The sequence below is a fragment of the Hypanus sabinus genome, chromosome 5 (assembly GCF_030144855.1).
Source record: "Hypanus sabinus isolate sHypSab1 chromosome 5, sHypSab1.hap1, whole genome shotgun sequence".
Classification (NCBI taxonomy): domain Eukaryota; kingdom Metazoa; phylum Chordata; class Chondrichthyes; order Myliobatiformes; family Dasyatidae; genus Hypanus; species Hypanus sabinus.
The window spans coordinates 45658601-45683721 of NC_082710.1; the positions used below are offsets into that span (position 1 = coordinate 45658601).

Consider the following 25121-nt stretch of genomic DNA (forward strand, 5'->3'; position numbering starts at 1 on the left):
ATTAACAAGTACAAACCAGCTGGGCTGGGTTCATCTGTGGTGAAAGACATTACTTCACAATAATGTAAAGTAGAGCTTGTTCCTAATATGCTGCATATTGAAGTCAAAACCATACGTTTCCAGATTTTTGTTATATTACCAATTTATTTATTGCCCATGTTCCATGTATAATGTATATACAGATGTAATAAAAAGTCAAACTGTAGTTGGGTCACCTTTTGATGTGTTTTATCAGATTTCCTTTTAAATTTGCTGTGTAAGTTTTTGTGCACGGTATTTGCAAAACAAAATACTTCCTTTTTTTTCAGGTTCATAGAATCTTCCAAGTTCTTTTATGGCTAAATAAATTCTTTTGAATATTATTAGTGTTGCAATATAAGAAATGAATATTGTTGAATAGGATAATTATTAGCTTGATGCGCTATAATGTCTTTGCATGTCAGAGCATGAAGCATAGTAGGGAATGAATCATGCAGTTCACCATTCACCTCATTTATGGCTGTGGTGGGTCTAAAAACACTAATTACACTCAATGGCCACTTTATTACAGGAAGGACCTGTTCCGACAGGACGGTTTGCACCTGAATTGGAGGGGGACTAATATCCTTGCTGGTAGGTTAGCTAGTGCTGCTCCGGGGGTTTAAACTAGATTTGCAGGGGGAGGGGAACCAGAGTGTTAGAGCAGATGATGAGGTGGAGGAGGATAAAGGTCATGCAAGGACTGCTTGTGTGGACAGAAATCAAAGGTATGTATGTGATAGAAATGCTCCCAGGTGCCAAACTGAAGATAATGGGGAAGAGGCTTCTGGCTCTCAAATAGAGAAAGATAGGAGACGGCATGTGAGGGAGGATAAGCAGGTGATAGAGAAGGGATGCGCTCAGATCAAAGGTTTGTGATCTATCTATATTAACGCAAGGAGTGTTGTGAACAAAGTACATGGAGCTATGATTGTTGGCCATCACGGTGACTTGGATGGCTGAGGGACAGGAATGGTCACTTCAAGTGCCGGGTTTTAGATGTTTCAGAAAGGGCAGGGAGGGAGGCAAAAGAGGTGGGGACGTGGCACTGTTGATCAGAGATAGTGTCGTGGCTGCAGAAAAGGTGGACACCATGGAGGGATTGTCTAAAGACTCTCTGGGTGGAGATTAGGAACAGGAAAGGGTCAATAACTTTACTGGGTTTTTTTTATAGGCCGCCCAATAGTAACAGGGATATCAAGGAGCAGATAGGGAAACAGATCCTGGAAAGGTGTAGTAACAGAGTTGTCGTGATGGGAGATTTTAATTTCCCAAATATCGATTGGCATCTCCCTAGACCAAGGGTTTTAGATGAGGTGGAGTTTGTTAGGTGTGTTCTGGAAGGTTTCTTGACACAATATGTAGATAATTCGACAAGAGGAGAGGCTGTACTTGATTTGGTATTGGGAAATGAACCTGGTCAGGTGTCAGATCTCTCAGTGGGAGAGCATCTTGGAGATAGTGATCACAATTCTATCTCCTTTACCATAGCATTGGAGAGAGATAGGAACAGACAAGTTAGAAAAGTGTTTAATTGGATTGAGGGGAATTATGAGGCTCTCGGTCAGGAAATTGGAAGTCTAAATTGGAAACAGATGTTCTCAGGGAAAAGTACGGAAGTATGGCAAATGTTCAGGGAATATTTGTGTGAAGTTCTGCATAAATATGTTCCAGTGAGACAGGAAAGTTATGGTAGGGTACAGGAACCATGGTGTACAAAGGCTGTAATAAATCTGGTCAAAAAGAAAAAAAAAACTTACAAAAGGTTCAGAGAGCTAGGTAATGTTAGAGATCTAGAAGATTATAAGGCTACTAGGAAGGAGCTTAAAAAGGAAATTAGGAGAGCCAGAAAGGGCCATGATAAGGCCTTGGCAGGCAGGATTAAGGAAAATCCCAGGGCATTCTACAAGTGTGTGAAGAGCAGGAGGATAAGACGTGAAAGAATAGGACCTATCAAATGTGACAGTGGGAAGGTGTGTATGGGACCAGAGGAAATAGCAGAGGTACTTAAGGAATACTTCAGTATTCACTATGGAAAAGGCTGTTGGTGATAATAGTGATGACTTGCAGCAGATTGAAAAGCTTGAACATGTAGATATTAAGAAAGAATATGTGCTGGAGCTTTTGGAAAGCATCAAGTTGATAAGTCACTGAGCCCGGATGAGATGTACCCCAGGCTACTGTGGGAGGCGAGGGAGGAAATTGCTGAGCCTCTGGCGATTATCTTTGCATCATCAATGGGGACGGGAGAGGTTCCAGAGGATTGGAGGGTTGTGAATGTTGTTCCTTTATTTAAGAAAGGGGTAGAGATAGTCCAAGAAATTATAGTCCAGTGAGTCTTACTTCAGTGGTTGGTAAGTTGATGGAGAAGATCCTAAGAGGCAGGATTTATGAACATTTGGAGAGGCATAATATGATTAGGAATAGTCAGCATGGCTTTGTCAAGGGCAGGTCATGCCTTACGAGCCTGACTGAATTTTTTGAGGATGAGGTTAAACACATTGATGAAGGTAGAGCTGTAGATGTAGTGTATATGGATTTCAGCAAAGCATTTGATAAGGTACCCCATGCAAGGCTTATTGAGAAAGTAAGGAGGCATGGGATCCAAGGGGACATTGCTTTATGAATCCAGAACTGGCTTGCCCACAGAAGGCAAAGCGTGGTTGTAGACAGGTCATGTTCTGCACAGTGGTTGGTCACCAGTGGAGTGCCTCGGGGATCTGTTCTGGGACCCTTACTCTTCATGATTTTTATAAATGACCTGGATGCAGAAGTGGAGGGATGTGTTAATAAGTTTGTAAATGAAACTAAGGTTGGAGGTGTTGTGATAGTGTGGAGGGCTGTCAGAGGTTATAGTGGGACAATGATAGGATGCAAAACTGGGCTGAGAAGTGGCAGATGGAGTTTAACCCAGCTAAGTATGAAGTAGTTCATTTTGGTAAGTCAAATATGATGGCAGAATATAGTATTAATGGTAAGACTCTTGGCAGTATGGAGGATTAGAGGGGTCTTGGGGTCCAAGTCCATAGGATGCTTAAAGAAGCTGCGCAGGTTGACTCAGTGGTTAAGAAGGCGTACATGTATTGGCCTTCATCAATCGTGGAATTAAATTTAAGAGCCAAGAGGTAATGTTGCAGCTATATAGGACCCTGGTCAGAACCCACTTGGAGTACTGTGCTCAGTTTTGGTCACCTCACTACAGGAAGGATGTGGAAACCATAGAAATGGTGCAGAGGAGATTTACAAGGACGTTGCCTGGATTGGGGAGCATGCCTTATGAGAATAGGTTGAGTGAACTCGGCCTTTTCTCCTTGGAGCGATGGAGGATGAGAGATGACCTGATAGAGGTGTATAAGATGTTGAGAAGCATTTTCCCAGGGCTGAAATGGTTGCCCCAAGAGGACACAGGTTTAAGGTGCTGGGGAGTAGGGTACGCGGAGATGTTGGGGTAAGTTTTTTTTTACTCAGAGAGTGAGTGCGTGGAATGGGCTGCCGGCAATGGTGGTGGAGGCGGATACGATAGGGTCTTTTGAGAGACTTTTGGATAGGTACATGGAGCTTAGTGAAATAGAGGGCTATGGGTAAGCCCAGTAATTTCTAAGATAGGGACATGTTCGGCACAACTTTCTGGACCGAAGGGCCTGTATTGTGCTGCATGTTTATGTTTCTATGTTTTCTATTAGGCAGAGAAGTAGAACCCAGTGTTCTTCTACAGCTGTATTTATCCACTTCAAGGTTCAACATTTTGTGCATTCAGAGATGCCTCTTCTGCACACCACCGTTATAATGTGTGCTTATTTGAGTTACTATAAGCTCGAACTAGTCTGGCCGTTCTCCTCTGACTTCTCTCATTAACAAGGTTTTTTTGCCCACAGAACTGCCACTTACTGGATTTTTGTCTTTTTTTTCTCCCCCCCCCCCCCCCCCACACCATTCTCTATAAACTGTAGAGACTGTTGTGAATGAGAATTCCAGAAGATTAGTAGTTTTTGAGATGCTCAAACCATGCCATTTGGCACCAGCCATCATTCCAAGGTCAAAGTCAGTTGTATCACATTTCTTCTCCATTCTGATATTTGGACTAAACAACAACTGATGTTTTTGACCATGTCTGCATGTTTTCATGCATGAATTGCTGCGACATGATTGGCTGATTAGATATTTGCAATATAGAATACGTGTGCAGGTTTACTTAATAAAATGGCCACTGAGTTGGTGAATGTTTTCAAGCACAAAAAGCAAAGCTGCTGTTCAGTAGGAGCAGATGAAACTTTGTTTTTCAGGTGAGATTTTTGCCATTGATTTTTTGTTTTTAGAGATTTTATATGACTTCAGACAATAGGTAGTTGGGCTCTTAAAGAACAACTGACTTTATACAAGAACAATTTATCGTGTAAAAAAGAAAGAGCCATGTTGGCTCATCCAGGAACTGTTTAACCATTCCATTTTCTTTTTCAATCTGTTTGGGTTTCCAACTTGTATTTATTTGTACCATGCCATTGACCATGTTCCCTCCAATTTTTTACCTCATTCATGCAATGACCACAGGTTGCAGATCCATGCACATCTACTACATTACCAAGTTTAAGAATGAAAGCCCTTGTATTATTCCACAAGGAAAAATTTGTATTATAAGGAAACTCACTATTTTTGCATTAAAATGAATAAAGTGTTAATAGTGTAACTATGATAATACAGAGTACTTTTTTTGGCAGTTTAAAATTTGGCACAGTTAATGGATGGAGGAGCGAGAGGGCAAAGAAGAAGAATAACAATTGTATAATAAGTAACAATTTAAACCACAGTTTTCTATTGATGTAAACTGAAGGTTGAATACAATAAGGAAGAATTCTAAATTTTATGCTCTCTAGAAGCAAACAGTGATATAAATTAGTCGTTATATTGAGGCTTTCTTCAGTCCTCTAGTAGTTTGTCATCCACCTTCTAACAATTTTCTGGCACCTGAGAATTACTCAGTCACTTATTTGAATGAATTAATGAATAAGCAGTTATCATAACCCTGCAAGTTCTGGAAGCTTTGATCTTCTGAAGTTCTGAAGCTTTGTGGTTTGCTCAATATTTCAGACGCATAAGCATGTAGTAGAAACCAAATGCCAGGCAGAAATAACTAATAGGCAGGAATGTGGCTGTACAGAGATAGGTAACAAGTAATATCAAGTTAATTGGTTTGGATTCAAGAAAACATTGACTGGTCACTTGTGAATGTCCCACCAAAGGGACAGTAAGTAAGACCCTCAGTTAGCTCCATTTCGAAAGGATTGGAAAGGAGATATTTGTCCTAGAAACCAATGTTTTTTGTGTTTTTGGTATGTTACAGGAAATGGGCTTAATGATATATGTGGGCCTGTTATTAATTTGAAGTTGGTGGGACCTCCATCATTTTGCAGTTTCAGCAATGAATGTTTTAGGTTCAGAAATTTTCCAGGAAGCAAGAACCCTCCAAAAGGTATGAGAAGGTGATCACATAGTGGCCTGGATTATGATGTGGTGGTCCTCTTTCCCCACCCCACCCCATTCCAGTGTTGGTGTGAACTGCCCTTTCAAGGCAATCCCTGTATCAATTAATAATGATGTCATCATACTAGTCGTGCAGCCAGTCATCTTGCAGAAGGTTAGAAGGACAATTTGAATACATTTGGACTCTAAATAATTGAAATAATATAGTAAATATTTTATCAATAAACCTGGAATTTTTATCAATTCATTGATGTTTGTTTCTCCTTGATTGCAGTGAAGATGGCCACAGATCAGCACAAACTTTGGAAGAGGCTGAATCACTGACAGCAACCTCTGGATATCTGTGTTAATCAGCACATGTGACTCATTTGTGTGAGTAAATGGAACGGGGTATAGTTGTGAAAACATAGATAGGACTACTGAGGAGCAGTAGAAAGGTGAATGCATAGAGGTTTAAGGATGATATTTGGGATATACATGGACAAGAATCCTTTACACTGCCTGGGGAAGTGTTTTTGTGTGGTTTGGGTGATGGGCTACGGCAAGAGAATTAATTCCGGCAATGAGCTCGCAAACAACACTGTTATTCAAGCAGTTCAAAGTAAATGTATTATCAAAGTATGTATATGTTACCATATACTACCCTGAGATTCTTTTTTTTTTTTGCAGGCAATTTTTGCAGGAAAATTTTTTATGAAAAATCATACAAAAACAAAGATTGACTAACAGCCAGTGTGCAAAAGAAGAAAGCTGTACAAATAAAAATAATACTGAGAACACAAGTTGAGGGAAGTCCAGGAAAGTGAGTCTGTAGATCGTAGGATCAGTTCAGAGTAGTGGTGAATGAAGTTATCCACACTGGTTCAGGGGTTTGATGGTTGTAGGGTAACTGTTCCTGAACCTGATGGTATAGGAACTTAAGCTTAATGGTGGTAGTGAGGAGAATGTGCTTTCTCTACAATCTAAGTCCATTTGAGCTTTAGTCGGCAACGTTCAGGATCATCAAAGAAGTTCTGCTTCTAAAGACTTTCTGGGCTTCCTGTTATTTTAACCACATGAGGTAATGCATTTGTGCTGGAATTGGGGCGGGGGGGGGGGGGGGGAAGAAAACTATTGTTATTCAATTTTATTTGTTCCTCAATTGAGAAGCTGGCTGAACCATTCGCTAGGGCATGAAAAGTCAATCACATTGTGGATCTCGAGTTAAATAGAGGTCAGTTTGAGTAAGGTTAACAGATTCCTTTTTCTGTAGAACGTTGCTGAATGAAGTGGGCTTTTAGAAGCAAAAAGGCAGTTTCTTGGCCACCATTATAGATGCTGCCTTTTTATTTCAATTTATAATACTGCTTGAATGACAAGTTCCCTCTCCTTAGCTGCCTTGAGTGAGATTCGAACTGGTGACTTCAGATAGTTGTCCAGACTTCTGGGTGCTAGTCTAAGAACTTAACCATTATGCTACTGTTTCCTTAATAACAGGTGTAAACAAAAATGCTGTCATAGCTTCAGGAATACACTTGAGATGCTAAGGCTGTTCAAATCATGCCTTCATTCTTGAAGCTAGCCTATTAGGTGAGCAATGTAAGCCTGTTTCATTAATGCTGAAGCATCATACTCCACTAGCTTTTATAATGTCTTAATTGTATCTTGCGGAGACTGATGACAATTCCTCCAACACTCAAAAATGTCAGATGTATTTTCTTACCAAACCAGATGTATTAGCCATTAGCAGCAGTTTGCAACAGCTATTTTAATTGTTCTTGCCTGGGATTAGACAACTGGAAAAACAGTTAAGAGGCTATTTTGTGGAATTGTATGTCTTTATAGATGGTTTGATCTTCATCCATCTGATATCTGGCCTGGTTCTTCCTAAAAGCTCTGCTAGGATATATTTTTATCTATACATTAAGTTTATTAGCTTTAATTATTACTTTCAAATCCATCTACTTAAGTTACCTATCCAAGCAATATCTAAGACAGTTTCTATCAGCCTATTGAGGAAATGGATGTATTGATTTCTTAAGGGTTTGTCAGTATCATATCTGAATAGATAGCTAAGACTCCAAACTATTGAGTGGTATTCAAGCAAAAACAAACCTAAAGATTGCTTGACTTTTATAGTAGTGATAACATAACTTTATTGGTTATGTTTCAGCTAATATGACAACATACAATGTCTTATTTGCTGAATTTTTTTTGTTTCCCCACACAAGGTGTATAAATCAGGTGAAAATCAACCATTATATTTGAAATTTTAGTGAAGATTCCTGACCATTTTTTAAAGTGGCGGTAAGAGAACAAGAGATGTTATTCTTCAACCTCTAGGTTCTGCTGTCATATGATTGGGCTGTTATATATTATTCGCAAACAAGACAGAATGAATAATGAGTGATCACATTACTGTGCTCAACAAAGTATCAAAGTCTATTTTCAGATTTTATTTGCAAATTTCTAAAAGGCTACTTCTGTTACTTAATTGGCACCTTATCAAAAAGGCTTCTACTATAATGTACAATTATAGAATACTAAGAATGTTTAATCAAGTTCATCTCCAGAAATTAAAGGTTTTTCTAGATTAATTGATTAGTGCATGCATCATAGTCAAAGTGTATAATGGAAATAAATTTCCATGGACAGCCAGATTTGAGAGGAAAGTTCCATATTGTGTTCTGATGGAATCAGTGGTTTTGATGAGGTCGGAAAAGGCCATGTGTTGGTGTTGCTCCCTTGCATTTTTTTCTTGTGGGGTGAAGATCATGTCTACCTAATGATTTGGGGAACAATTGTTCATAAGAAGTGGTTGAAGAGGGTTGTCAAATATGGCCATGTCAATGTCCCAACAGTTTCTCTGCCTTTCTTACCACAATGTTTCTGTTCACCTTAAACAAACTTCCAGCAGGAGTGAAGCTATCCTCAAAGCTAATGAGAACCTGTAGTATTATAATCTAGAGCCAAGCTTACCCAAGTCTTGGTAGAGAGGCTTCTGTAGAGGCAGAACTTCAAGTATCATCACCACTGAATTCTAGTCCTGCCAAACCTGAAGATTTGAGTAGGCTTAGAGCTTTATGGTTTCACAGAATGTCATCAGTAAATATAACAATGGCCTTTTCAGTTTATTTTAGCAGGGATTGACATTTGAGTTTTTTTAATCCATACAGTTTCTGAGTTAACAAGACCACAAAAGAATGTGTAAAAGTAATGCCCATCTTGCTGTGGTGATTAAACAACTCTGAAAACTCTTGTCAGGGAGTTAATAGTAAATTGAAAGCCTGTCTCATACCACCTAAGTTGGGTTCAGTTGACAAATATAGAGATATTCCAGGACATGCCTTATTTATTGGGAATGATTGACAAAAGAATAGGATTTAGCTAAAACAGAAGTCCAAGTAGAACAAGTTGCCCCACTATTGATACCAGAAAGCAAACAACTGCAGATGCTGAAAATCTGAAATAAATTCAAGGTGAATATTTATCAGGTCAGGCAGTATCTGTAGAGATGCTATCTTGACTGTTCTATCATAACTGTAAAAAGTCAATCATATTTTAAGTTACAGAAAATATGGAGGCTGCAGAGAACAGAGGGGATTTCTGTGAAAGATGCAATTCAGGCTGAGGTTGAGTTTGACAATCTATTTTACCTGATCTGAACTTATACAGAAGGTGCTAGATCATCTAAGCCACGTTGACCATAGGAGTAATGATTTGTTAGCTGTGGAACTTTGCTGCTCTAACACATGGACTATTTATAAAATAACTATGGAGTTATTTTATATCCTGACTGTCTAATGAATGTAATTGTCTTCTCGGCTATCTAGTAAATGGAAGAAACTCAGATTCCAGTTGCTGCATTGATAAATAATGTTCATTGATGCAATGAGCTGATGGCATTAACTCTGAGCTGTACTTTGAAAACTAATTATGTCTATTAATTGTTGCTGTTCAAATTGCTAGGTAAATTGACTTCAACCATTTTCATACTACTTGCAAGCGCTTCTTGTGCAGCTAAGCAACCATGGTCATCAAACAAGGTAAGAGTACTATGCTAAAAGAAAAAAATAACAGCTATGAATGTAGAAAGCCAGTAGGGTAAGAAAGCCATTAAAATATGAATGCACTAATATGTGGGAAAAATCATTTGTGATGTATGAATATCATTGGCAATGCTAGTGTTTCTGTTTGAACGTCCTACTCTGAAGGGATGTTTAACGAATCGGGTTTTTTTATAGATGTAAATGAGGGTAGCTTTTAGTCAAATTCCTGATTTTGTTATTTACATTTCCCAGGTAGTGGGATTTGAGCTCTAATAACTCAGCCCCAAGTAAGCATGCTCGCTTTATTCTGAAACACCTGATGTTCCCTAGTGATCTGTACTGGGAATTTCAGTCTTTCAACATTTATATTCTTAAAGTTGCATGGGGGAGTAGCATAATTAATACTTAGTTACAAAGAAAGCACCAAGTTAGGAAGCACAATAGTTGTATGGCTACAAGTAGGAACCCTGGCTAACTGGTGCTGTCACGTTCTCCTTCGGGTGTAATGAAACGCCGAATTTAACGTCCGGATAAACCACAGTTAATAAGAACCAGATCGCAGTAAGATTAACCATTTACTGTTCACTCTTCACATTAACATATGGTGAAAACTGTTGATAAAACAATACAAGATTGATACAGTATTTGTTCCTTACTTAATATCACATTTCAAGTGTAAATACTTGCAAAGGTGACTATAACTACATTACACTAAGGTGCAGTATACAGGGAGAGTTTACCTGCTCCATTGACTACTTTAAATACACTTCCATGCAAACTATCCGCGACTCTTTAACTAACGAAAGCATAAACATTATCTACCGTCGTTACCTCTAACAGGATCAGCATTAACATCTTAGTTCAATATATCGATTATCTATTAACTTACAGCGTTGCTCTCACTGTGATTTCTCATGCCTGCAAAACTGCTTGTGCTCAGGTGAGCCTCGTGGAAAGCCCCCACCCTCGCGCTAATTTCAAACCGGTGTTTTCCCACAAGACGCGGCGAAACCGGATGTGACGTCATCGCATGCCGATATATTTTACATGCAATGAATATACTTTAAACACTTCTAATTCTAACTAGAAAATACTATTGAATGAATTACTAAGCGAAAATATTATAAACTAAATAACTGTCGTAAAGACAGCACAGGTGCTTTGGAAGATGGAGATGAATGTGAGGAAGTCTTTGACGTAAATCAGTTGGATTGAAATATCTTAATGCCAGCAGACAAGGAAGCGTGGAAGAGCAAAAGGATTTGGGTATCTGGGTTAATTGATTACAAATACACACCTAATCAAATAGGCAATTCAAGAATTTGAAATGATGCCATTTTGTTGCTATAGAAGCAAGGTGCTATAGTTACAGTGGCACAATTTTTCACATGATTAAAACGGTGATTTATTTTGGTTAGTTCATCTGCTGCAGAAGTGAGTATACTAATGAGATTTGAGCAATGTTTAGATGTAGTGTGCCTAAGTACCTATTTAGGAAAGTATGTGGAAGTTTGAAAGTAATGTGCCTGTTGTTTTGAATGGATGTAGGAAAATTAAGTGCTTTTCCTAATTAAACTGTCTCAAATGAATGAAATAACATGACAAGATAAACAGTGATGGGCTGTATATTGCTCTAATTTGCAATGGGTCCAGCTAAATACATTTTTTTTTGCATCAGTCATATTATCAAGTAAACCAGAGTTCCAGTATTGGAGAGTTCTTACCAAAAGGGTGACTTGAAAATAGTCTAGACTTTAATAGACGAAGCTATGCTTGGGTAACTATACATTGTGGATGTAATATTATAAATTTCCAATTCCGTTGTCATTGTGCAATGCTGCAATTAATTATGGCTTTGTACTTTTTAATGGGTCCAATGGGACATTTTAAAAAAAAAACTTGCATAACTTTCAAGAAACAGTTGCATTTTGTCACAAATACATTGAGGAACCTGTTTAAGTGCCACAGAATATTGTTACTTGTCTCTGTCTTTCCTTGAAGATCATTTGAAACGTGACATGCGTGGTATATGCCTCAATTTGTGTCCTGTCTAATGCAGCTGTATATCTGTAGCATTTGGTTATTCACTCTAAATTTCAGAATATGCACTGTTGTGAGTACAGTTACTTACGTTATAAATTTGAACACATCCATATCATGTTCTTGGATCTCTTTTCAAGTGATGATGGACTTCACTCTGTCAAATATTTAAAGCCATCAGTCCTTGGGTGTGATACTGTATTTTTCTGAGATTTTAAAACTTGCCTGTTTAAATTTTTTTAAGTTGAGGCTTTTCCTTCACAGTCTGCATACCTTCCACTTACTATTTGAAGTGAAATAGTTCATTTCAGAAAAATAGCCATCCAAGATTTTTACGTCTAGGATTAACAAAGACTGAATATGTATTAACAATAACTGAAAACGATGTGCTTTGGAGTTTTATTAAAACCCCTGTAATTAAGATTTTCTTCTGCTCGTTCCATAATGAAGAAGATGATAATTGGATCACACTTAATTTACCCAACAATAATCCATCTGTCATTCACAGTTCAATCTATTCAAAAGTGTAGGTTGTCTAGAAAATTATCATTTTGCATAAAATCTTCTGCATTAAATATTAATGCCACTTTAAAATGTTGAAATTTGCATTTGCAAATAAGAATATTACTTGTATTGAATGGCTTCTCCTTCCTCAGCTGTTTAGCTATTCATCAACCACACCCTAGCCCCCAAGATAAACTAACTTGTCTCAGTAAACAATTTGCCAAAGGTGTCCAATCCCTACTTGTCAGTGCTATTTCTAAAAACTACCAAGAGCAGCTGCCACAAAGCAATGCAGTCAGGACTGTTAACCTAGCCTGATTCCATGATATTTTTCACAGGTAAGTACATGGTTTGTGGCTATGTCTTTATATTATTTCTTCTCTCCTGGCATAATGGTTTTTTTTGCCAGATTGGAGGACTGCTTTGTCGAGCACCTTTGTCTGCCACAAAGGGCAGAATCTGCTGGTGGCTACCCACTTTAATTCAACTTCCCACCCTCATTCTAACATGTCTGTCCTTGCCACCTCTTTTGCCATAATGAGGCTAAACTCAGGTTGGGGGAGCAACATCTTGTATTCCCTCTGGAATAGCCTCCAACTTGATGCTCTTAACATTGATTTCTTCAATTTCCAATAATTACCCCTCCCCTTTTTTATTCCCCAATACTCTCTCACCCCTTCTCATCTCCTCACCTACCCAAAGTGTAGATTGTCTAGAAAAAAAGATAATTTTGCTTAAAATCTTCTTTATTAAAAATTAATGCCACTTTAAAATGTTGAAATTTGCATTTGCAAATAAGAATATTACTTGTATTGAATGGCTTCTCCTTCCTCAGCTGTTTAGTTACTCATCAACCACACCTTAACCCCCAAAATAAACTAATTTATCTCATTAAACAGTTTGCCAAAGGTGTCCAATCCCTACTTGTCAGTCTTGGCCCAAACTGTTGACTGTTTATTCTCCTTGAACAAAGGGAACTATGGAGCTATGAGGGAGGAGCTGGCCAAAGTTCAATGGAACAATACCCTAGCAGGGAAGACAGTGAAACAACAATGGCAGGTATTTCTGGGAATAATACAGTAGGTGCAGGATCAGTTCATTCTAAAGAGGAAGAAAGATCCTAAGGGGAGTAAGGGGCGGCCTTGGCTGACGAGGGAAGTAAAGGGCAGTATAAAAATAAAAGAGAAGAAGTATAATGTAGCAAAGATGAGCGGGAAACCGGAGGACTGGGAAGCTTTTAAAGAGCAACAGAAGATAACAGAAAAGGCAATACGCCAAGAAAAAAATGAGGTACGAAGGTAAACTAGCCAAGAATATAAAGGAGGATAGTAAAAGCTTCTTTAGGTATGTGAATAGCAAAAAAATAGTTGTCCAAAATTGGGCCATTGAAGACAGAAACGGGTGAATTTATTATGGGGAACAAGGAAATGGCAGATGAATTGAACAGGTACTTTGGATCTGTCTTCACTAGGGAAGACGCAAACAATCTCCCAGATGTAACAGTGGTCAAAGGAACTAGGGTAAAGGATGAACTGAAAGAAATTTATATTAGGCAAGAAACGGTGTTGTATAGACTGTTGAGTCTGAAGGCTGATAAGTCCCCGGGACCTGATCGTCTACATCCCAGGGTACTTAAAGAGGTGGCTGTGGAAATCGTGAATGCATTGGTAATCATTTTCCAATGTTCTATGGATCCAGGAACAGTTCCTGCTGATTGGACAGTGACTAATGTTGTCCCACTTTTCAAGAAAGGAGGGAGAGAGAAAACAGGGAATTATAGACCGGTTAGCCTGACATCAGTGGTGGGAAAGATGCTGGAGTCAATTATAAAAGAGGAAATTACGACACATTTGGATAGCAGTAGAAGGATCAGTCCGAGTCAGCATGGATTTATGAAGGGAAAACCATGCTTTACTAATCTTCTGGAGTTTTTTGAGAATGTAACTATGAAAATGGACAAGGGAGAGCCAGTGGATGTAGTGTACCTGGACTTCCAGAAAGCTTTTGATAAAGTCCCACATAGGAGATTAGTGGGCAAAATTAGGGTACATGGTATTGGGGGCAAAGTACTGACATGGATTGAAAATTGGCTGGCTGACAGGAAACAGTAGCAATTAACGGGTCCCTTTCGGAATGGCAGGCTGTGACCAGTGGGGTACCGCAAGGATCGGTGCTGGGACCGCAGCTGTTTACGATATACATGAATGATTTAGATGAAGGGATTAAAAGTAACATTAGCAAATTTGCTGATGACACAAAGCTGGGTGGCAGTGTGATATGTCAGGAGGATGTTATGAGAATGCAGGGTGACTTGGACAGGTTGGGTGAGTGGGCAAATGTATGGCAGATGCAGTTTAATGTGGATAAATGTGAGGTTATCCACTTTGGTGGCAAGAACAGGAAGGCAGATTACTACCTAAATGGAGTCAAGTTAGGAAAAGCGGAAGTACAACAAGATCTAAGTGTTCTTGTATATCAGTCAATGAAAGCAAGCATGCAGGTACAGCAGGCAGTGAAGAAAGCTAATGGCATGCTGGCTTTTATAACGAGGAATTGAGTATAGGAGTAAAGAGGTCCTTCTGCTGTATAGGGCCCTGGTGAGACCCCACCTGGAGTACTGTGTGCAGTTTTGGTCTCCAAATTTGAGGAAGGACATTCTTGCTATTGAGGGAGTGCAGCGTAGGTTCACCAGGTTAATTCCCGGAATGGAAGGACTGTCAATTGTTGAAATATTGGAGCGACTGAGCTTGTATACACTGGAATTTAGAAGGATGAGAGGGGATCTGATTGAAACATATAAGATTATTAAGGGATTGGACACGCTGGAGGTAGGAAGCATGCTCCCGCTGATGGGTGAGTCCAGAACTAGAGGCCACAGTTTAAGAATAAGGGGTAGGCCATTTAGAACAGAGATGCGGAAAAACTTTTTCACCCAGAGAATGGTGGATATGTGGAATGCTCTGCCCCAGAAGGCAGTGGAGGCCAAGTCTCTGGATGCATTCTAGATAGAGCTCTTATAGATAGCAGGGTCAAGGGATATGGGGAGAGGGCAGGAACAGGGTACTGATTGTGTATGATCAGCCATGATCACAGTGAATGGTGGTGCTGGCTAGAAGGGCCGAAAGGCCTACTCCTGCACCTACTGTCTATTGTCCTCAAGATGTTGCCTGATTCCAGAGTTCTTCCAGTACTTTGTGTGTTGTGTGTATTACACAATGTTTTGTACTTCCTGAATGCAAAGACAATAATATATGATTAACTATAATTCCGATGGCTAGAAATACCTACTTTTAAGTTTTTGAACGTAAACTGGTAACTTTGCAGAGTTGCATATTTACAGTGATTCACAAACGAAAAAATCGGCAGATGCCAGAAATCCGAGCAACAGACACAAAATGCTGGAAGAACTCAGCAGACCAGGCAGCGTCTGTGTTGGTTGGTGGGGGAGTACAGTCAATGTTTTGGGCTGAAACCCTTCGGCAGGACTGGAGAAAAAAGGCTGAGGAGTAGATTTGGGGGAAGGGGAGAGAGAAACAGAAGTAGATGAGTGAAACGTGCCCCTACACCTCCTCCCTCACTATCATTCAGGGCCCTAAATAGTCCTTACAGGTGAGGCAACACTTCACCTGTGAGTCTGTTGGGGTCATTTCCTGTGTCAGTTGCTCCCGGTGTAGCCTCCTGTGTATTGGAGAAACCCAACATAGATTGGGAGACTGTTTCATCAAGCATCCATGCTTCATCTGCCAGAAGAAGCGGGATCTCCCAGTGGCCGCCCATATTATTTCCACCTCTCATTCCCATTCCAATATGTCCATCCATGGTCTCCTCCACTGTCGTGATAAGGCCACACTTAGTTTGATGGAACAACACCTTGTATTCCATTTGCCTAGCCTCCGACCTGATGGCATGAACATCAATTTTTTTTTCCAAATGTTTGGTAATACCCCTACCCCACCTCTTCAGCATTTCCCATCCCCTTTTCCTTCCCTCACCTTATCTCCTTGCCCACTCACCACCTCCCGCTGGTGCCTCCCCCCACCCCCGCCATTTTCTTTCTTCCATGGCCACCTGTCTCTTTTATGAATCAACTTCTCAGCTCTTTACTTCATCCCTCCCCCTCCAGGCTTCACCTATCACCTTGTGTTTCTTTCTCCCCTTCCCTTACCTTTGAAATCTACTCATCAGCTCTTTTCCTTCAGTCCTGCTGAAGGGTTTTAGCCTGAAATGTCGACTGTGCTTTTTTCCGTAGATGCTGCCTGGCTGCTGACACCCCAGTGATTGGTTGTGATGGTATCTGTTGAACCTAAAATGTGAACAGGTTTTTAATTACAGAAGGTGGATTGTCATTTTAATTCATATCTGTGTTCTATAGTTTCTTAACTCCAGAATAATCCCTTAAAATGGAAAACTTCAAAATGGATGACTTGATTTTTTTAATTTGCTTCTCACATAAAATTTTTCCTTCATGTCTGCTTTCTAAACGAACCATGTTTGTTGTCGTATGTTAAATTGTCTGCAACAGAGTATTTAAAATAAATGTTTTCTACATACTGCCAATTGGTTATTTTAGTGTTTTTACTAACTGATCTTTGATTATTGCCAGTTAAGTTACTGATATTGGTTGAGGGATGAATATTGGCCTGGATATGGGGATACCCTCTTTTGTACTACATGTGATCTTGTACATCCATCGAGGGCAGTTTGGGCTTAGCTTTGTCTAATCAGAGAGTACCTTACACAGTGACAGTGTTTTTTGTGCTCAAGTTTCTGAAATGAGATTTGAATCTGGAAACATCTGGCTCAGAAGCAAATGCTATGAACTTAGACACAATTGGCACTGCAATATAAAATATGAAGCAAATAGTGACTAGTTTGATCTAGATTAGAATTGATTTGTAACAAATGGCATGCAAGGCACATTTTTCATTGTACCTCAGTTTGTGACAATAATAAACCAATTTAGTTATTGAACTGTTTATCTGCATTAATGGAATTTGATGATGAGCTGTAGTTTCAATTTGAAGTCCATCAATATGCTAAGTCTGTGGAATGAAATATTTAAAAATATTGATGCTGACAATAATAATCTTTCATGGTTGGATTGACGGGTAGTTATGGCAGTAGGAGAGTTGATATGGTTTGTCAAAAATTTCAATTGCCTGTTTAAGATTGAATTACTGTTCCAAAGGTCAATTAGTCTGATGAATTGAGAAATTCATGTATTCATGTACAAATGTGTATTTCCAGATTTTTTACTTGTACTTAAAGGCCTTCAGGATTTCACTCTCAAGAGATCCATAGGGGTTGGACATAGTAGGTAGCTACACTTCAGCGGTTCATTCTAAATTGTTGCTACTTTTTCTTTTTAATTAACTTTTAACTTCTAGAAAAAGAAAGGAGCGGATGCATTTTATAATAGTTTGCCTTAATGCTTTGAACCCACTTTGACATGCCATTTCTACCTGTCTATCTTTGCCATTTTGATTTCCTCATCTAGAGAATTATTTGCCCAAGAATTTTGGATATGAGTTTATTTCCTTAATTGGAAATTTCCTTCAAAATCACTGACATGGGTCATGAAATTTGTTGTTTTGTAGCAGCGGTACAGTGCAAGACACAAAAAATTACTGTAAATCGCAGTTTAAAACAGTGCAAAAGAGGAATAGTGATGCAGTGCTTATGGGTTTGTGGACTGTTCACATCTCTGATGGCAGAGAGGAAGAAGCTGTTCATAAAATGTTGAGTGTTTTTTCAACTCTTGCACCTCCTCCCAGATGGTAGTAACAAGAAGAGATGTGATGCATGCTGCCTCCTTGAGGCACTGCTTCTTGAAGTTGCCCTTGATGGAGATGCCTGAATCTACAACCCTCTGCAGTCTGTTTTGATCCTGTGTATTAGACCTCCATATCAGATGGATATGCAACTTTTGTGTATTCTTCTGACTTCCCCTTCCTTAAATCCTTAAATTCCTTGGTATTACTGATGCTGAGTACAAAGTTATTGTTCTAACACCACTCAACCAGTCAGCCTATCTCACTCCTATCTGTCTCCTCTGCACCTTCTGAGATTCTGTGAACAACAGTGGTGTCGTTGGCAAGTGTATAGATGGTGTTTGAGCTGTGCTTAGCTGCACAGTCATGAGTGTATAGAGAGAGAGGGAGAGAGTAGAATTAAGAGCTAAATACATATTCTTGTTCTTGTGGAACTGGAATCTGGTGCACAGTCAGCAGATGGCTTGAACTTGTCCGAATCATTACCATAACCTTGCTAGGAACTTGTCTGTTGGCAGTAATGTGCTTGCTGATGCTCTTGGGAAGTATATACTGGCAATTCCATGAGAGCTACCTTCCCAGACAGTGTTGGCACTATCAGTTCATTTATTTTTCAAAGGCAAAGTAACTGTTCTCGAATTATGTATACACAAAAAAAAATCAGTAGTTTAGAAATTATTTACTTATGTTTGTTTAAATAGTTTTAGGCTGATGTTTTTCAGCAATAATGGCCTGTCTCTTTTTTTAAAACAGGTTTACTGGATTGCTACATACTAATCCTGGCTCCATGTAACCCTTAGTACTAGTGCTGGGCGCTGCTTCAGCAGTTCTGTACATAGCTTGGGGTTCTTTATATCACACTGAAGGCATCACTTTAGCTTCACCTTACCAAAAGCTGTGCACCCTATACAGATGAATGAAGACCCCATTTGGGAAGCGATCCAGTCAGAGGTTATCAATTGATGCAGCAGGTAAGAGTTGATGAAGTCAAAATATGTATCTATTTGATTTGTGGTTTCTACCATTTGCAGGATTGTTTTTAAGATAGAAAAACACTTAATGCTATGGATGATAATTGACACTGCCCCTTGGATCTTAGTATCAAACTAACTTCTCTGAATTTACCTTAAAGCAAGTTTGCTCCTTTATGATTTTGAATGCTTTGATCTGATCAAACCTTCTAAAGTTAAGTGAATGAACTTGGTATTTATGCAATCTGACTGGACAATTTCACCCTCAGATCCTAGGATATTCCAGAGCGTCTGTATTGTTTTCCCACAAAGGCACAAAATTCCCAAAGTGCTTCTGTGCAGATTGAATGGAATTGGATCTAATGTCAACATCTGAGCCATCACTCACTCACCCTGGAACTCCAGTATGCTTTGAGATTATGGGTGTTTGAGTCATTTTGACGATTGTTCATATCTAAGCATCAACTATTATTGAAGATGAGCACATATATCTTTGACACCGAGCAGTTCCAAATGCAAATGGATGACCCTGTATTTCCTCATATCTGAACTCAGTTGCTATAGTTCTCTCAACTTGTTTGTATTGTCTTTGTCCTTTGAACAACATACTCCAACACATGTATGGAATTAACTGCACTCCAAACTTAGTTTGAATTTTAAATTTGGATCTCAACATGTCCTTTTTATTCAACACCATAATAATAGATACCGAGAAAACCATTGTTCCTAGTCCTGATATCAAGATTGTTCTTGGATCTGTTTGGCTCTTGCCCCTCGGCTGAGCTCTGCCCGTAACAACGCTCATTGTTACATTTGCCCCTAGCAACGCTCATTGTTACATCTGCCCCTAAACCTCCTCCCTCACAGTCATTGAGTCCTAAACATCCAAGTGAGGCAGTCCTTAACTTGAGAATTGATTGGTGTCATTTATTGCATCGGGTGCTCCTGGTGTGGCCTACTCTACATTGGTGAGACCCAAGAGATTGGCAGATCGCTTTATCAAACACCATTGCATCCTCCCCCGTACCAGCTGGGATCTACTGGTGGCCGGCCATTTTAATTCCCCTACCCATTCCCACACTGGCTTGTCTATTGGCAAGTTGACACAGATTGGAGGTACATCATCTTGGATTCTGATGGCATGAATATTGATGTCTCTCACGTTCTTCCCCACCCTTTTGTCCTGCCCATCACCCACACATTCCTCCCTCTTATTTCCATCCTCACCACCTCCTCTATCCTCTGTCAGATCCCATCTTAAGTCACTTCCACCTATCACCTCCCAGCTTCTTGTACCATTCCCATTCATTTTGCCCCCCCCCACTTGCCTATCATATGCTATATCAATTACAAGTTCTTGCTCTCCCCCCCCCCCCCCACCTTTTTATATTGGCTATCTCCCCTCTTTCCCAGTGTTGATGAAGGGTCTCAGCCTGAACCTTTGACAGTGCACTTCCCTCTGTAGATGCTGGTGACCTGAATTCCTCCGTTTTTTTGTGTGTTGCTTGGGAGCAATAATCAACTCCTTTCGAGAATCAGCATTGCTTGTGGAAGGAGTCTACTGTTCACCCTGTTTGTATACAGCCATCATTCGCCATAATTGAGTACTGTAAGAATGATGTCAAATTTCAAATGGACAAGTGGAACCAGCTGATATTTGTTTAGAGGGAGAAAGAGATCTCTTTACACTGTACATAAGGTAAAGTTTTTTTTAATACAATTATTGCTGAAAATAATTTTGGTCCAAATTAAGGTTCACAAAAGCTTGGCTTGCTAGAAATACTAGGAAATCACATTGCTCCATGGAGAGCTAATATTTCAGAGCAATGAACAGATTTAAGGTGCAGAGGAAGGAGAAATGATACATTGCAAAGTTATAGAAGGTACAGAGCAAGGGAGAATCGGACAGAAACGATGATGGTGCAAGTTGGAGGAGTGAAAATGAAGAATGTTTGAAATTAGTGAAGAAATTATTTAGCAGCACTGGAAACTTGAACGAAAATGTTGCAATGCAGACAATCTGAAATTGTTGATTCCATCTTGAGTCTTGGGCCAGCCATGTTGTGCCGAAATGAGTGTCATTGTTATTACTAAGGAGAAGGTGCTTGGGAAGCTGAACAGTCTGAAGGTAGATAAGTCACCTGGACCAGATGGTCTGCATTCCAGGGTTCTGAAAGAGGTGGCTGAAGAGACCTGTGGAGGCATTAGTAATGACGTTTCAAGAATCACTAGATTCTGGAGTGGTTCCTGAGGACTGGAAAATTGCAAATGTCACTCCACTCTTCAAGAAGGGAGAGAGGCAGAAGAAAGGAAATTATAGGCAAGTTAGCCTGGCTTCAGTGGTTGGAAAGTTGTTGGAGTCTATTATTAAGGATGAGGTTTTGGGGTGTTGGAGATTCTTGATAAAATAGGCATGGTCAGCATGGTTTTCTAAAGGTGGAATTCTGTGCCTGACAAATATTTTGGAATTCTTTGAGGAATTAACAAGCAGGATAGACAAGAGTGTCAGTGGATGTTGCTTATTTGGATTTTCAGAAGGCCTTTGACAAGGTGCCACACGTGAGGCTGCTGAACAAAATAAGAGCCCATGATATTAAGAGAATTTTACTAGAATGGATAAAAGATGGGGTTTCTGTCAGAAGGCAAAGAGTGGAAATAAAGGGGGCCTTTTCTGGTTGGCTGCCAATAACTAGTGGTGTGCTGCATGGGTCGGTGTTCGGACTGCTTCTTTTCACGTAGTACATCAATGATTTGGATGAAGGAATTGATAGCTTTGTGGCCACATTTGCAGAAGATAAGATAGGTGGAAGGACAGGTTGTGTTGAGAAAACAAGATGCCTGCAGAAGCATTGGGGGGATGGAAAAGAAGTGGCAGATGGAATATAGTATGGGGAAGTGTGTGGTCTTGCACTTTGGAAGAAGAGATTAAGATGTGAACTACTTTGTGAATGGGGCGAAAATTCAAAACTGAGGCGCAGATTTGGGAGTCCTCGTGCAGTTTTCCCTAACTTGCAGTTGACTCCATGGTAAGGAAGGCAAATGCAATGTTAGCATTCATTTCAAGAGGACTAGAGTACAAAAGCAAGGATGCAATGCTGAGGCTTAATAAGGAATTGGTCAGACCGCACTTGGAATATTGTGCACAGTTTTGGGCCTCTTATCTAAGAAAGGATGTGCTGGCATTGGAGAGAATCCAGAGAAGGTTTGCAAGAATGATCTCAGGAATGAAAGGGTTAACAGATAAGTATTTGATGGGTGATGGTTCTGGGCCAGTATCCTAGAGGTTAGAACAATGAGGAGGCATCTCATTGGAACTTACTGAATATTGGAAGATCTGGATACAATACACTAATCAACAACTATAGTGACCAGTCCTGATCATACTTAGGATATCCAGCTGTAGATGGAATGAATTCCTAGTGTCCAGGGTTTACCTTCAGAACAAACTTCCCTTTTTTACAAGCTGACATTGACAGAGGATGAATGCTCACTGATGCAAAGTTTTCGTTATACTTGTACTATTTTTTTAATCTACTTTTCCCCCCACTTTCTCCATCCCGCATGCACTGTGTATACAGTACATAGCATGAAGTAAGCTGTCTGTGGTGTCGAGCTTCAGTACCTATGTATCTGCTATGTGAGCTGTTTGCGGTTCCCCTTCCAGCGGTTACTTGAAAACAAACCGAAGCCACTGACTGAGTACAGGAGCTGGCACTGTATGCCGTGCTTCCAGAATAACCTGAGTTCCATGTAAACAAAAATACATTCGATCCTTATTATGAAATCAGCAAAGACAAGTGATCTTAGCGATATTAGAAATTATCAAATTAAATTAGTAATGTAGCGAAATAAGAGTAATTAGTATTCAAATTAAGTGAAGATGTAATTAAGTGAAGATCGTAAATAAGTGTAATTAGCGGTGAACAAAAAAAGTCATTCCCTGGCTGCCTCCAATTAACCGGACTAAACTATCTAAAACACAGTGTGAATACGTAACTATACTCATTTGCTTCTACTACATCCTAACCCACATGGCAAGTTACCCATAATAAGTGCACAACACAAAGTACAAACAGAAAATAGGTACCTGGCTACTACCAATACACACAAAATGCTGTAGGAACTCATCAGGCCTGATGAAGTGTCTCGGCCTGAAACATCGACTGTTTACTCTTGTCCATAGATGCTGCCAGACCTGCTGAGTTTTTCCAAGATTTTGTGTGTGTTGCTCGGATTTCCAGCATCTGCAGATTTTCTCATGTTTGTGACATGGCTCCTGTACCCCTTTTACTTTGTATTTACAATGGCAAGCCTCCATCCTGGAGTTGAATTAAACCATTGCTAGGCTGGTAGCCAGACATGAGTTCACAGTAGTTCACTTTAGTCTAGTTTGTGGCTTGGGCCAGTTGAGCCTGTTGCAGACTTCCACTGCTTTGAATCATAACCACAGGGGTCCCCTTTCTTCCTCTACTACATGCTGACCCCCTAACTCTCCCTGCTGTGTTATGGAATTGAGAAGTCACTATTCCCTACTATTGAATTTATGATCCCCTCCTGTGCAGTGATCTGTATCATGGACTTGTGATCTCTCCTTGTGCAGTCGCAGGTTTTCCTATCATTCATGGTATGAAGAGGAGTTAAATCCTGTTGCCAGGACTTGTGCCCATCTTATTCTTTCTATTCTCCAAAGAGACTATTCCACTTTGTCAACTCAGCACAAGTTGAATTTTGGTTCTCTGTGTCCCATTTGCCACAGTGCTACCATCAGAGAAGCCTGGAATTGATTGCTCATGACAGTTCATGTAAGGACCCCATTTCTCCACATGCATCTCATAACCAGACCTCACATCATGGGTATCTATTTCTCTGTCTTAACTTAGCTCTTGTTATCTCTGTTGTCATAAGGATGGCCAGCCCCTTACTTTTGCCTGATACAGAAGTCTTTGCTGTCTTTGGCTTGTATCTCACTACAGCCAGCTGGGCATGGTCTCATGTTCTGAAGTAATGATATGGGGGAAGGGGAGAAGGGTGATTGTCCACTATGCCAGTATAATTTCAGTCTACAGTTATATCTATTACAGTGTTAATTGCCACAAATAGCTTTTGGAAATAATTGCTGATTCAGAATCCTGATCCTGGAGACTTGCTTAAGTCAAGATCAATCTCTTTTTACTTACCATTTTCAGAATTTTACAGACTCTTAACCACCCCTGTATTTAGCAACCTCCAAATGTTAAAATTGAAGACATTGGTCATTTTTTGTTCAATGATGGTTATTTTTTTTTGATTCTTTGATTTCTGCATTACTGACTATAACAAAAATAAATCAATATGTGCAGGCCTAAGGGAAAGGGAAAGGAAACGCATGTCACCATTAGTTAAATTATGGACACGCTTCCAATGCTGTAAAGTCAACTACTTTTTACAATAATGGTGCAGATGCCTTTTCTTTCGTTCTGTACGAAGGTCAAATTCCTGTCTGAATATACTGGGACTATCTGACAGGGAAACTCTGGCTAGAATTCTATGGTCAGTGGCAAGCACAGTTAATGAGAATTTTAAAAAAAACTGAAGATGCTAGAAATCTGAAATAAAAACAGAAGATATTGCATCTTTTCCCATGACTACTGCTAGTTTCACACTCACCCCAGAGATCAATTTAAAGAGTACATTGGAGTTTCCAGGAACTGTCAGACACTTCCTGGCCTACCAAAGCAGCCCCTACTTGTGCAGAGTAATACACACAAAATGCAGGAGGAGCTCAGCAGGTGAGGCAGCACCTATGAAAAGAGTAAACAGTTGACGTTCCAGGCTGAGACCCTTCATCAGGACTGGGAAAAGATGAGGTCAGAGTGAGAAGGCGAGCAGAAGGGAGGAAGAAGTACGAGATAGATGGTAGGAGAAACGGGGGGGGGGGGGGGAGGAGTGAAGTAAAGAGCAGGGAAGTCAATTGGTGAAAGAGATTGGCTGGAGAAGTGGGAATCTGATAGGAGAGGAAAGAAAGCCACTGAAGAAAGGCAAGGGGGAGGAGCACCAACCGGAGGTGATGGGCAGGTAAGGAGATGAGATGAGGAGTGATGGGAATTGGGAATGCTGAAGGATGGAGGGGAGACGATTACCAGAAGTTTGAGAAATTGATGTCCATGCCGTCAGGTTGGAGGTGACGCAGTCAGAATATAAGGTGTTGCTCTTCCAATTTGAGTGTGGCCTTTTCGCAGCAGTAGAGGAATCCATGGGCTGATATGTTGGAATAAGAATGGGAAGTGGAATTAAAATGGGCAGCCACTGGGAGATTCCAGTTTTTTGACAAA

General features: G+C 40.0%; 1 protein-coding gene across 5 annotated transcripts in view; it reads left to right on the top strand.

The window, feature by feature from the left end:
- LOC132394123 (spindlin-W) overlaps positions 1-25121 on the top strand; it is a 100110-nt gene that overhangs the window by 43886 nt on the left and 31103 nt on the right. For 2 of the 5 annotated variants that reach the window (XM_059969888.1, XM_059969886.1), the window contains 3 exons: positions 5771-5868; positions 9445-9521; positions 18593-18810. In XM_059969888.1, the coding sequence (XP_059825871.1) occupies positions 18756-18810 (55 nt within the window). In that variant the 5' untranslated portion in view covers positions 5771-5868; positions 9445-9521; positions 18593-18755. Of the gene's footprint in view, positions 1-5770; positions 5869-6972; positions 7066-9444; positions 9522-16324; positions 16404-18592; positions 18811-20458; positions 20510-25121 lie in introns of those variants that run through there. The other 3 variants (XM_059969887.1, XM_059969889.1, XM_059969891.1) reach the window with 3 other exon arrangements.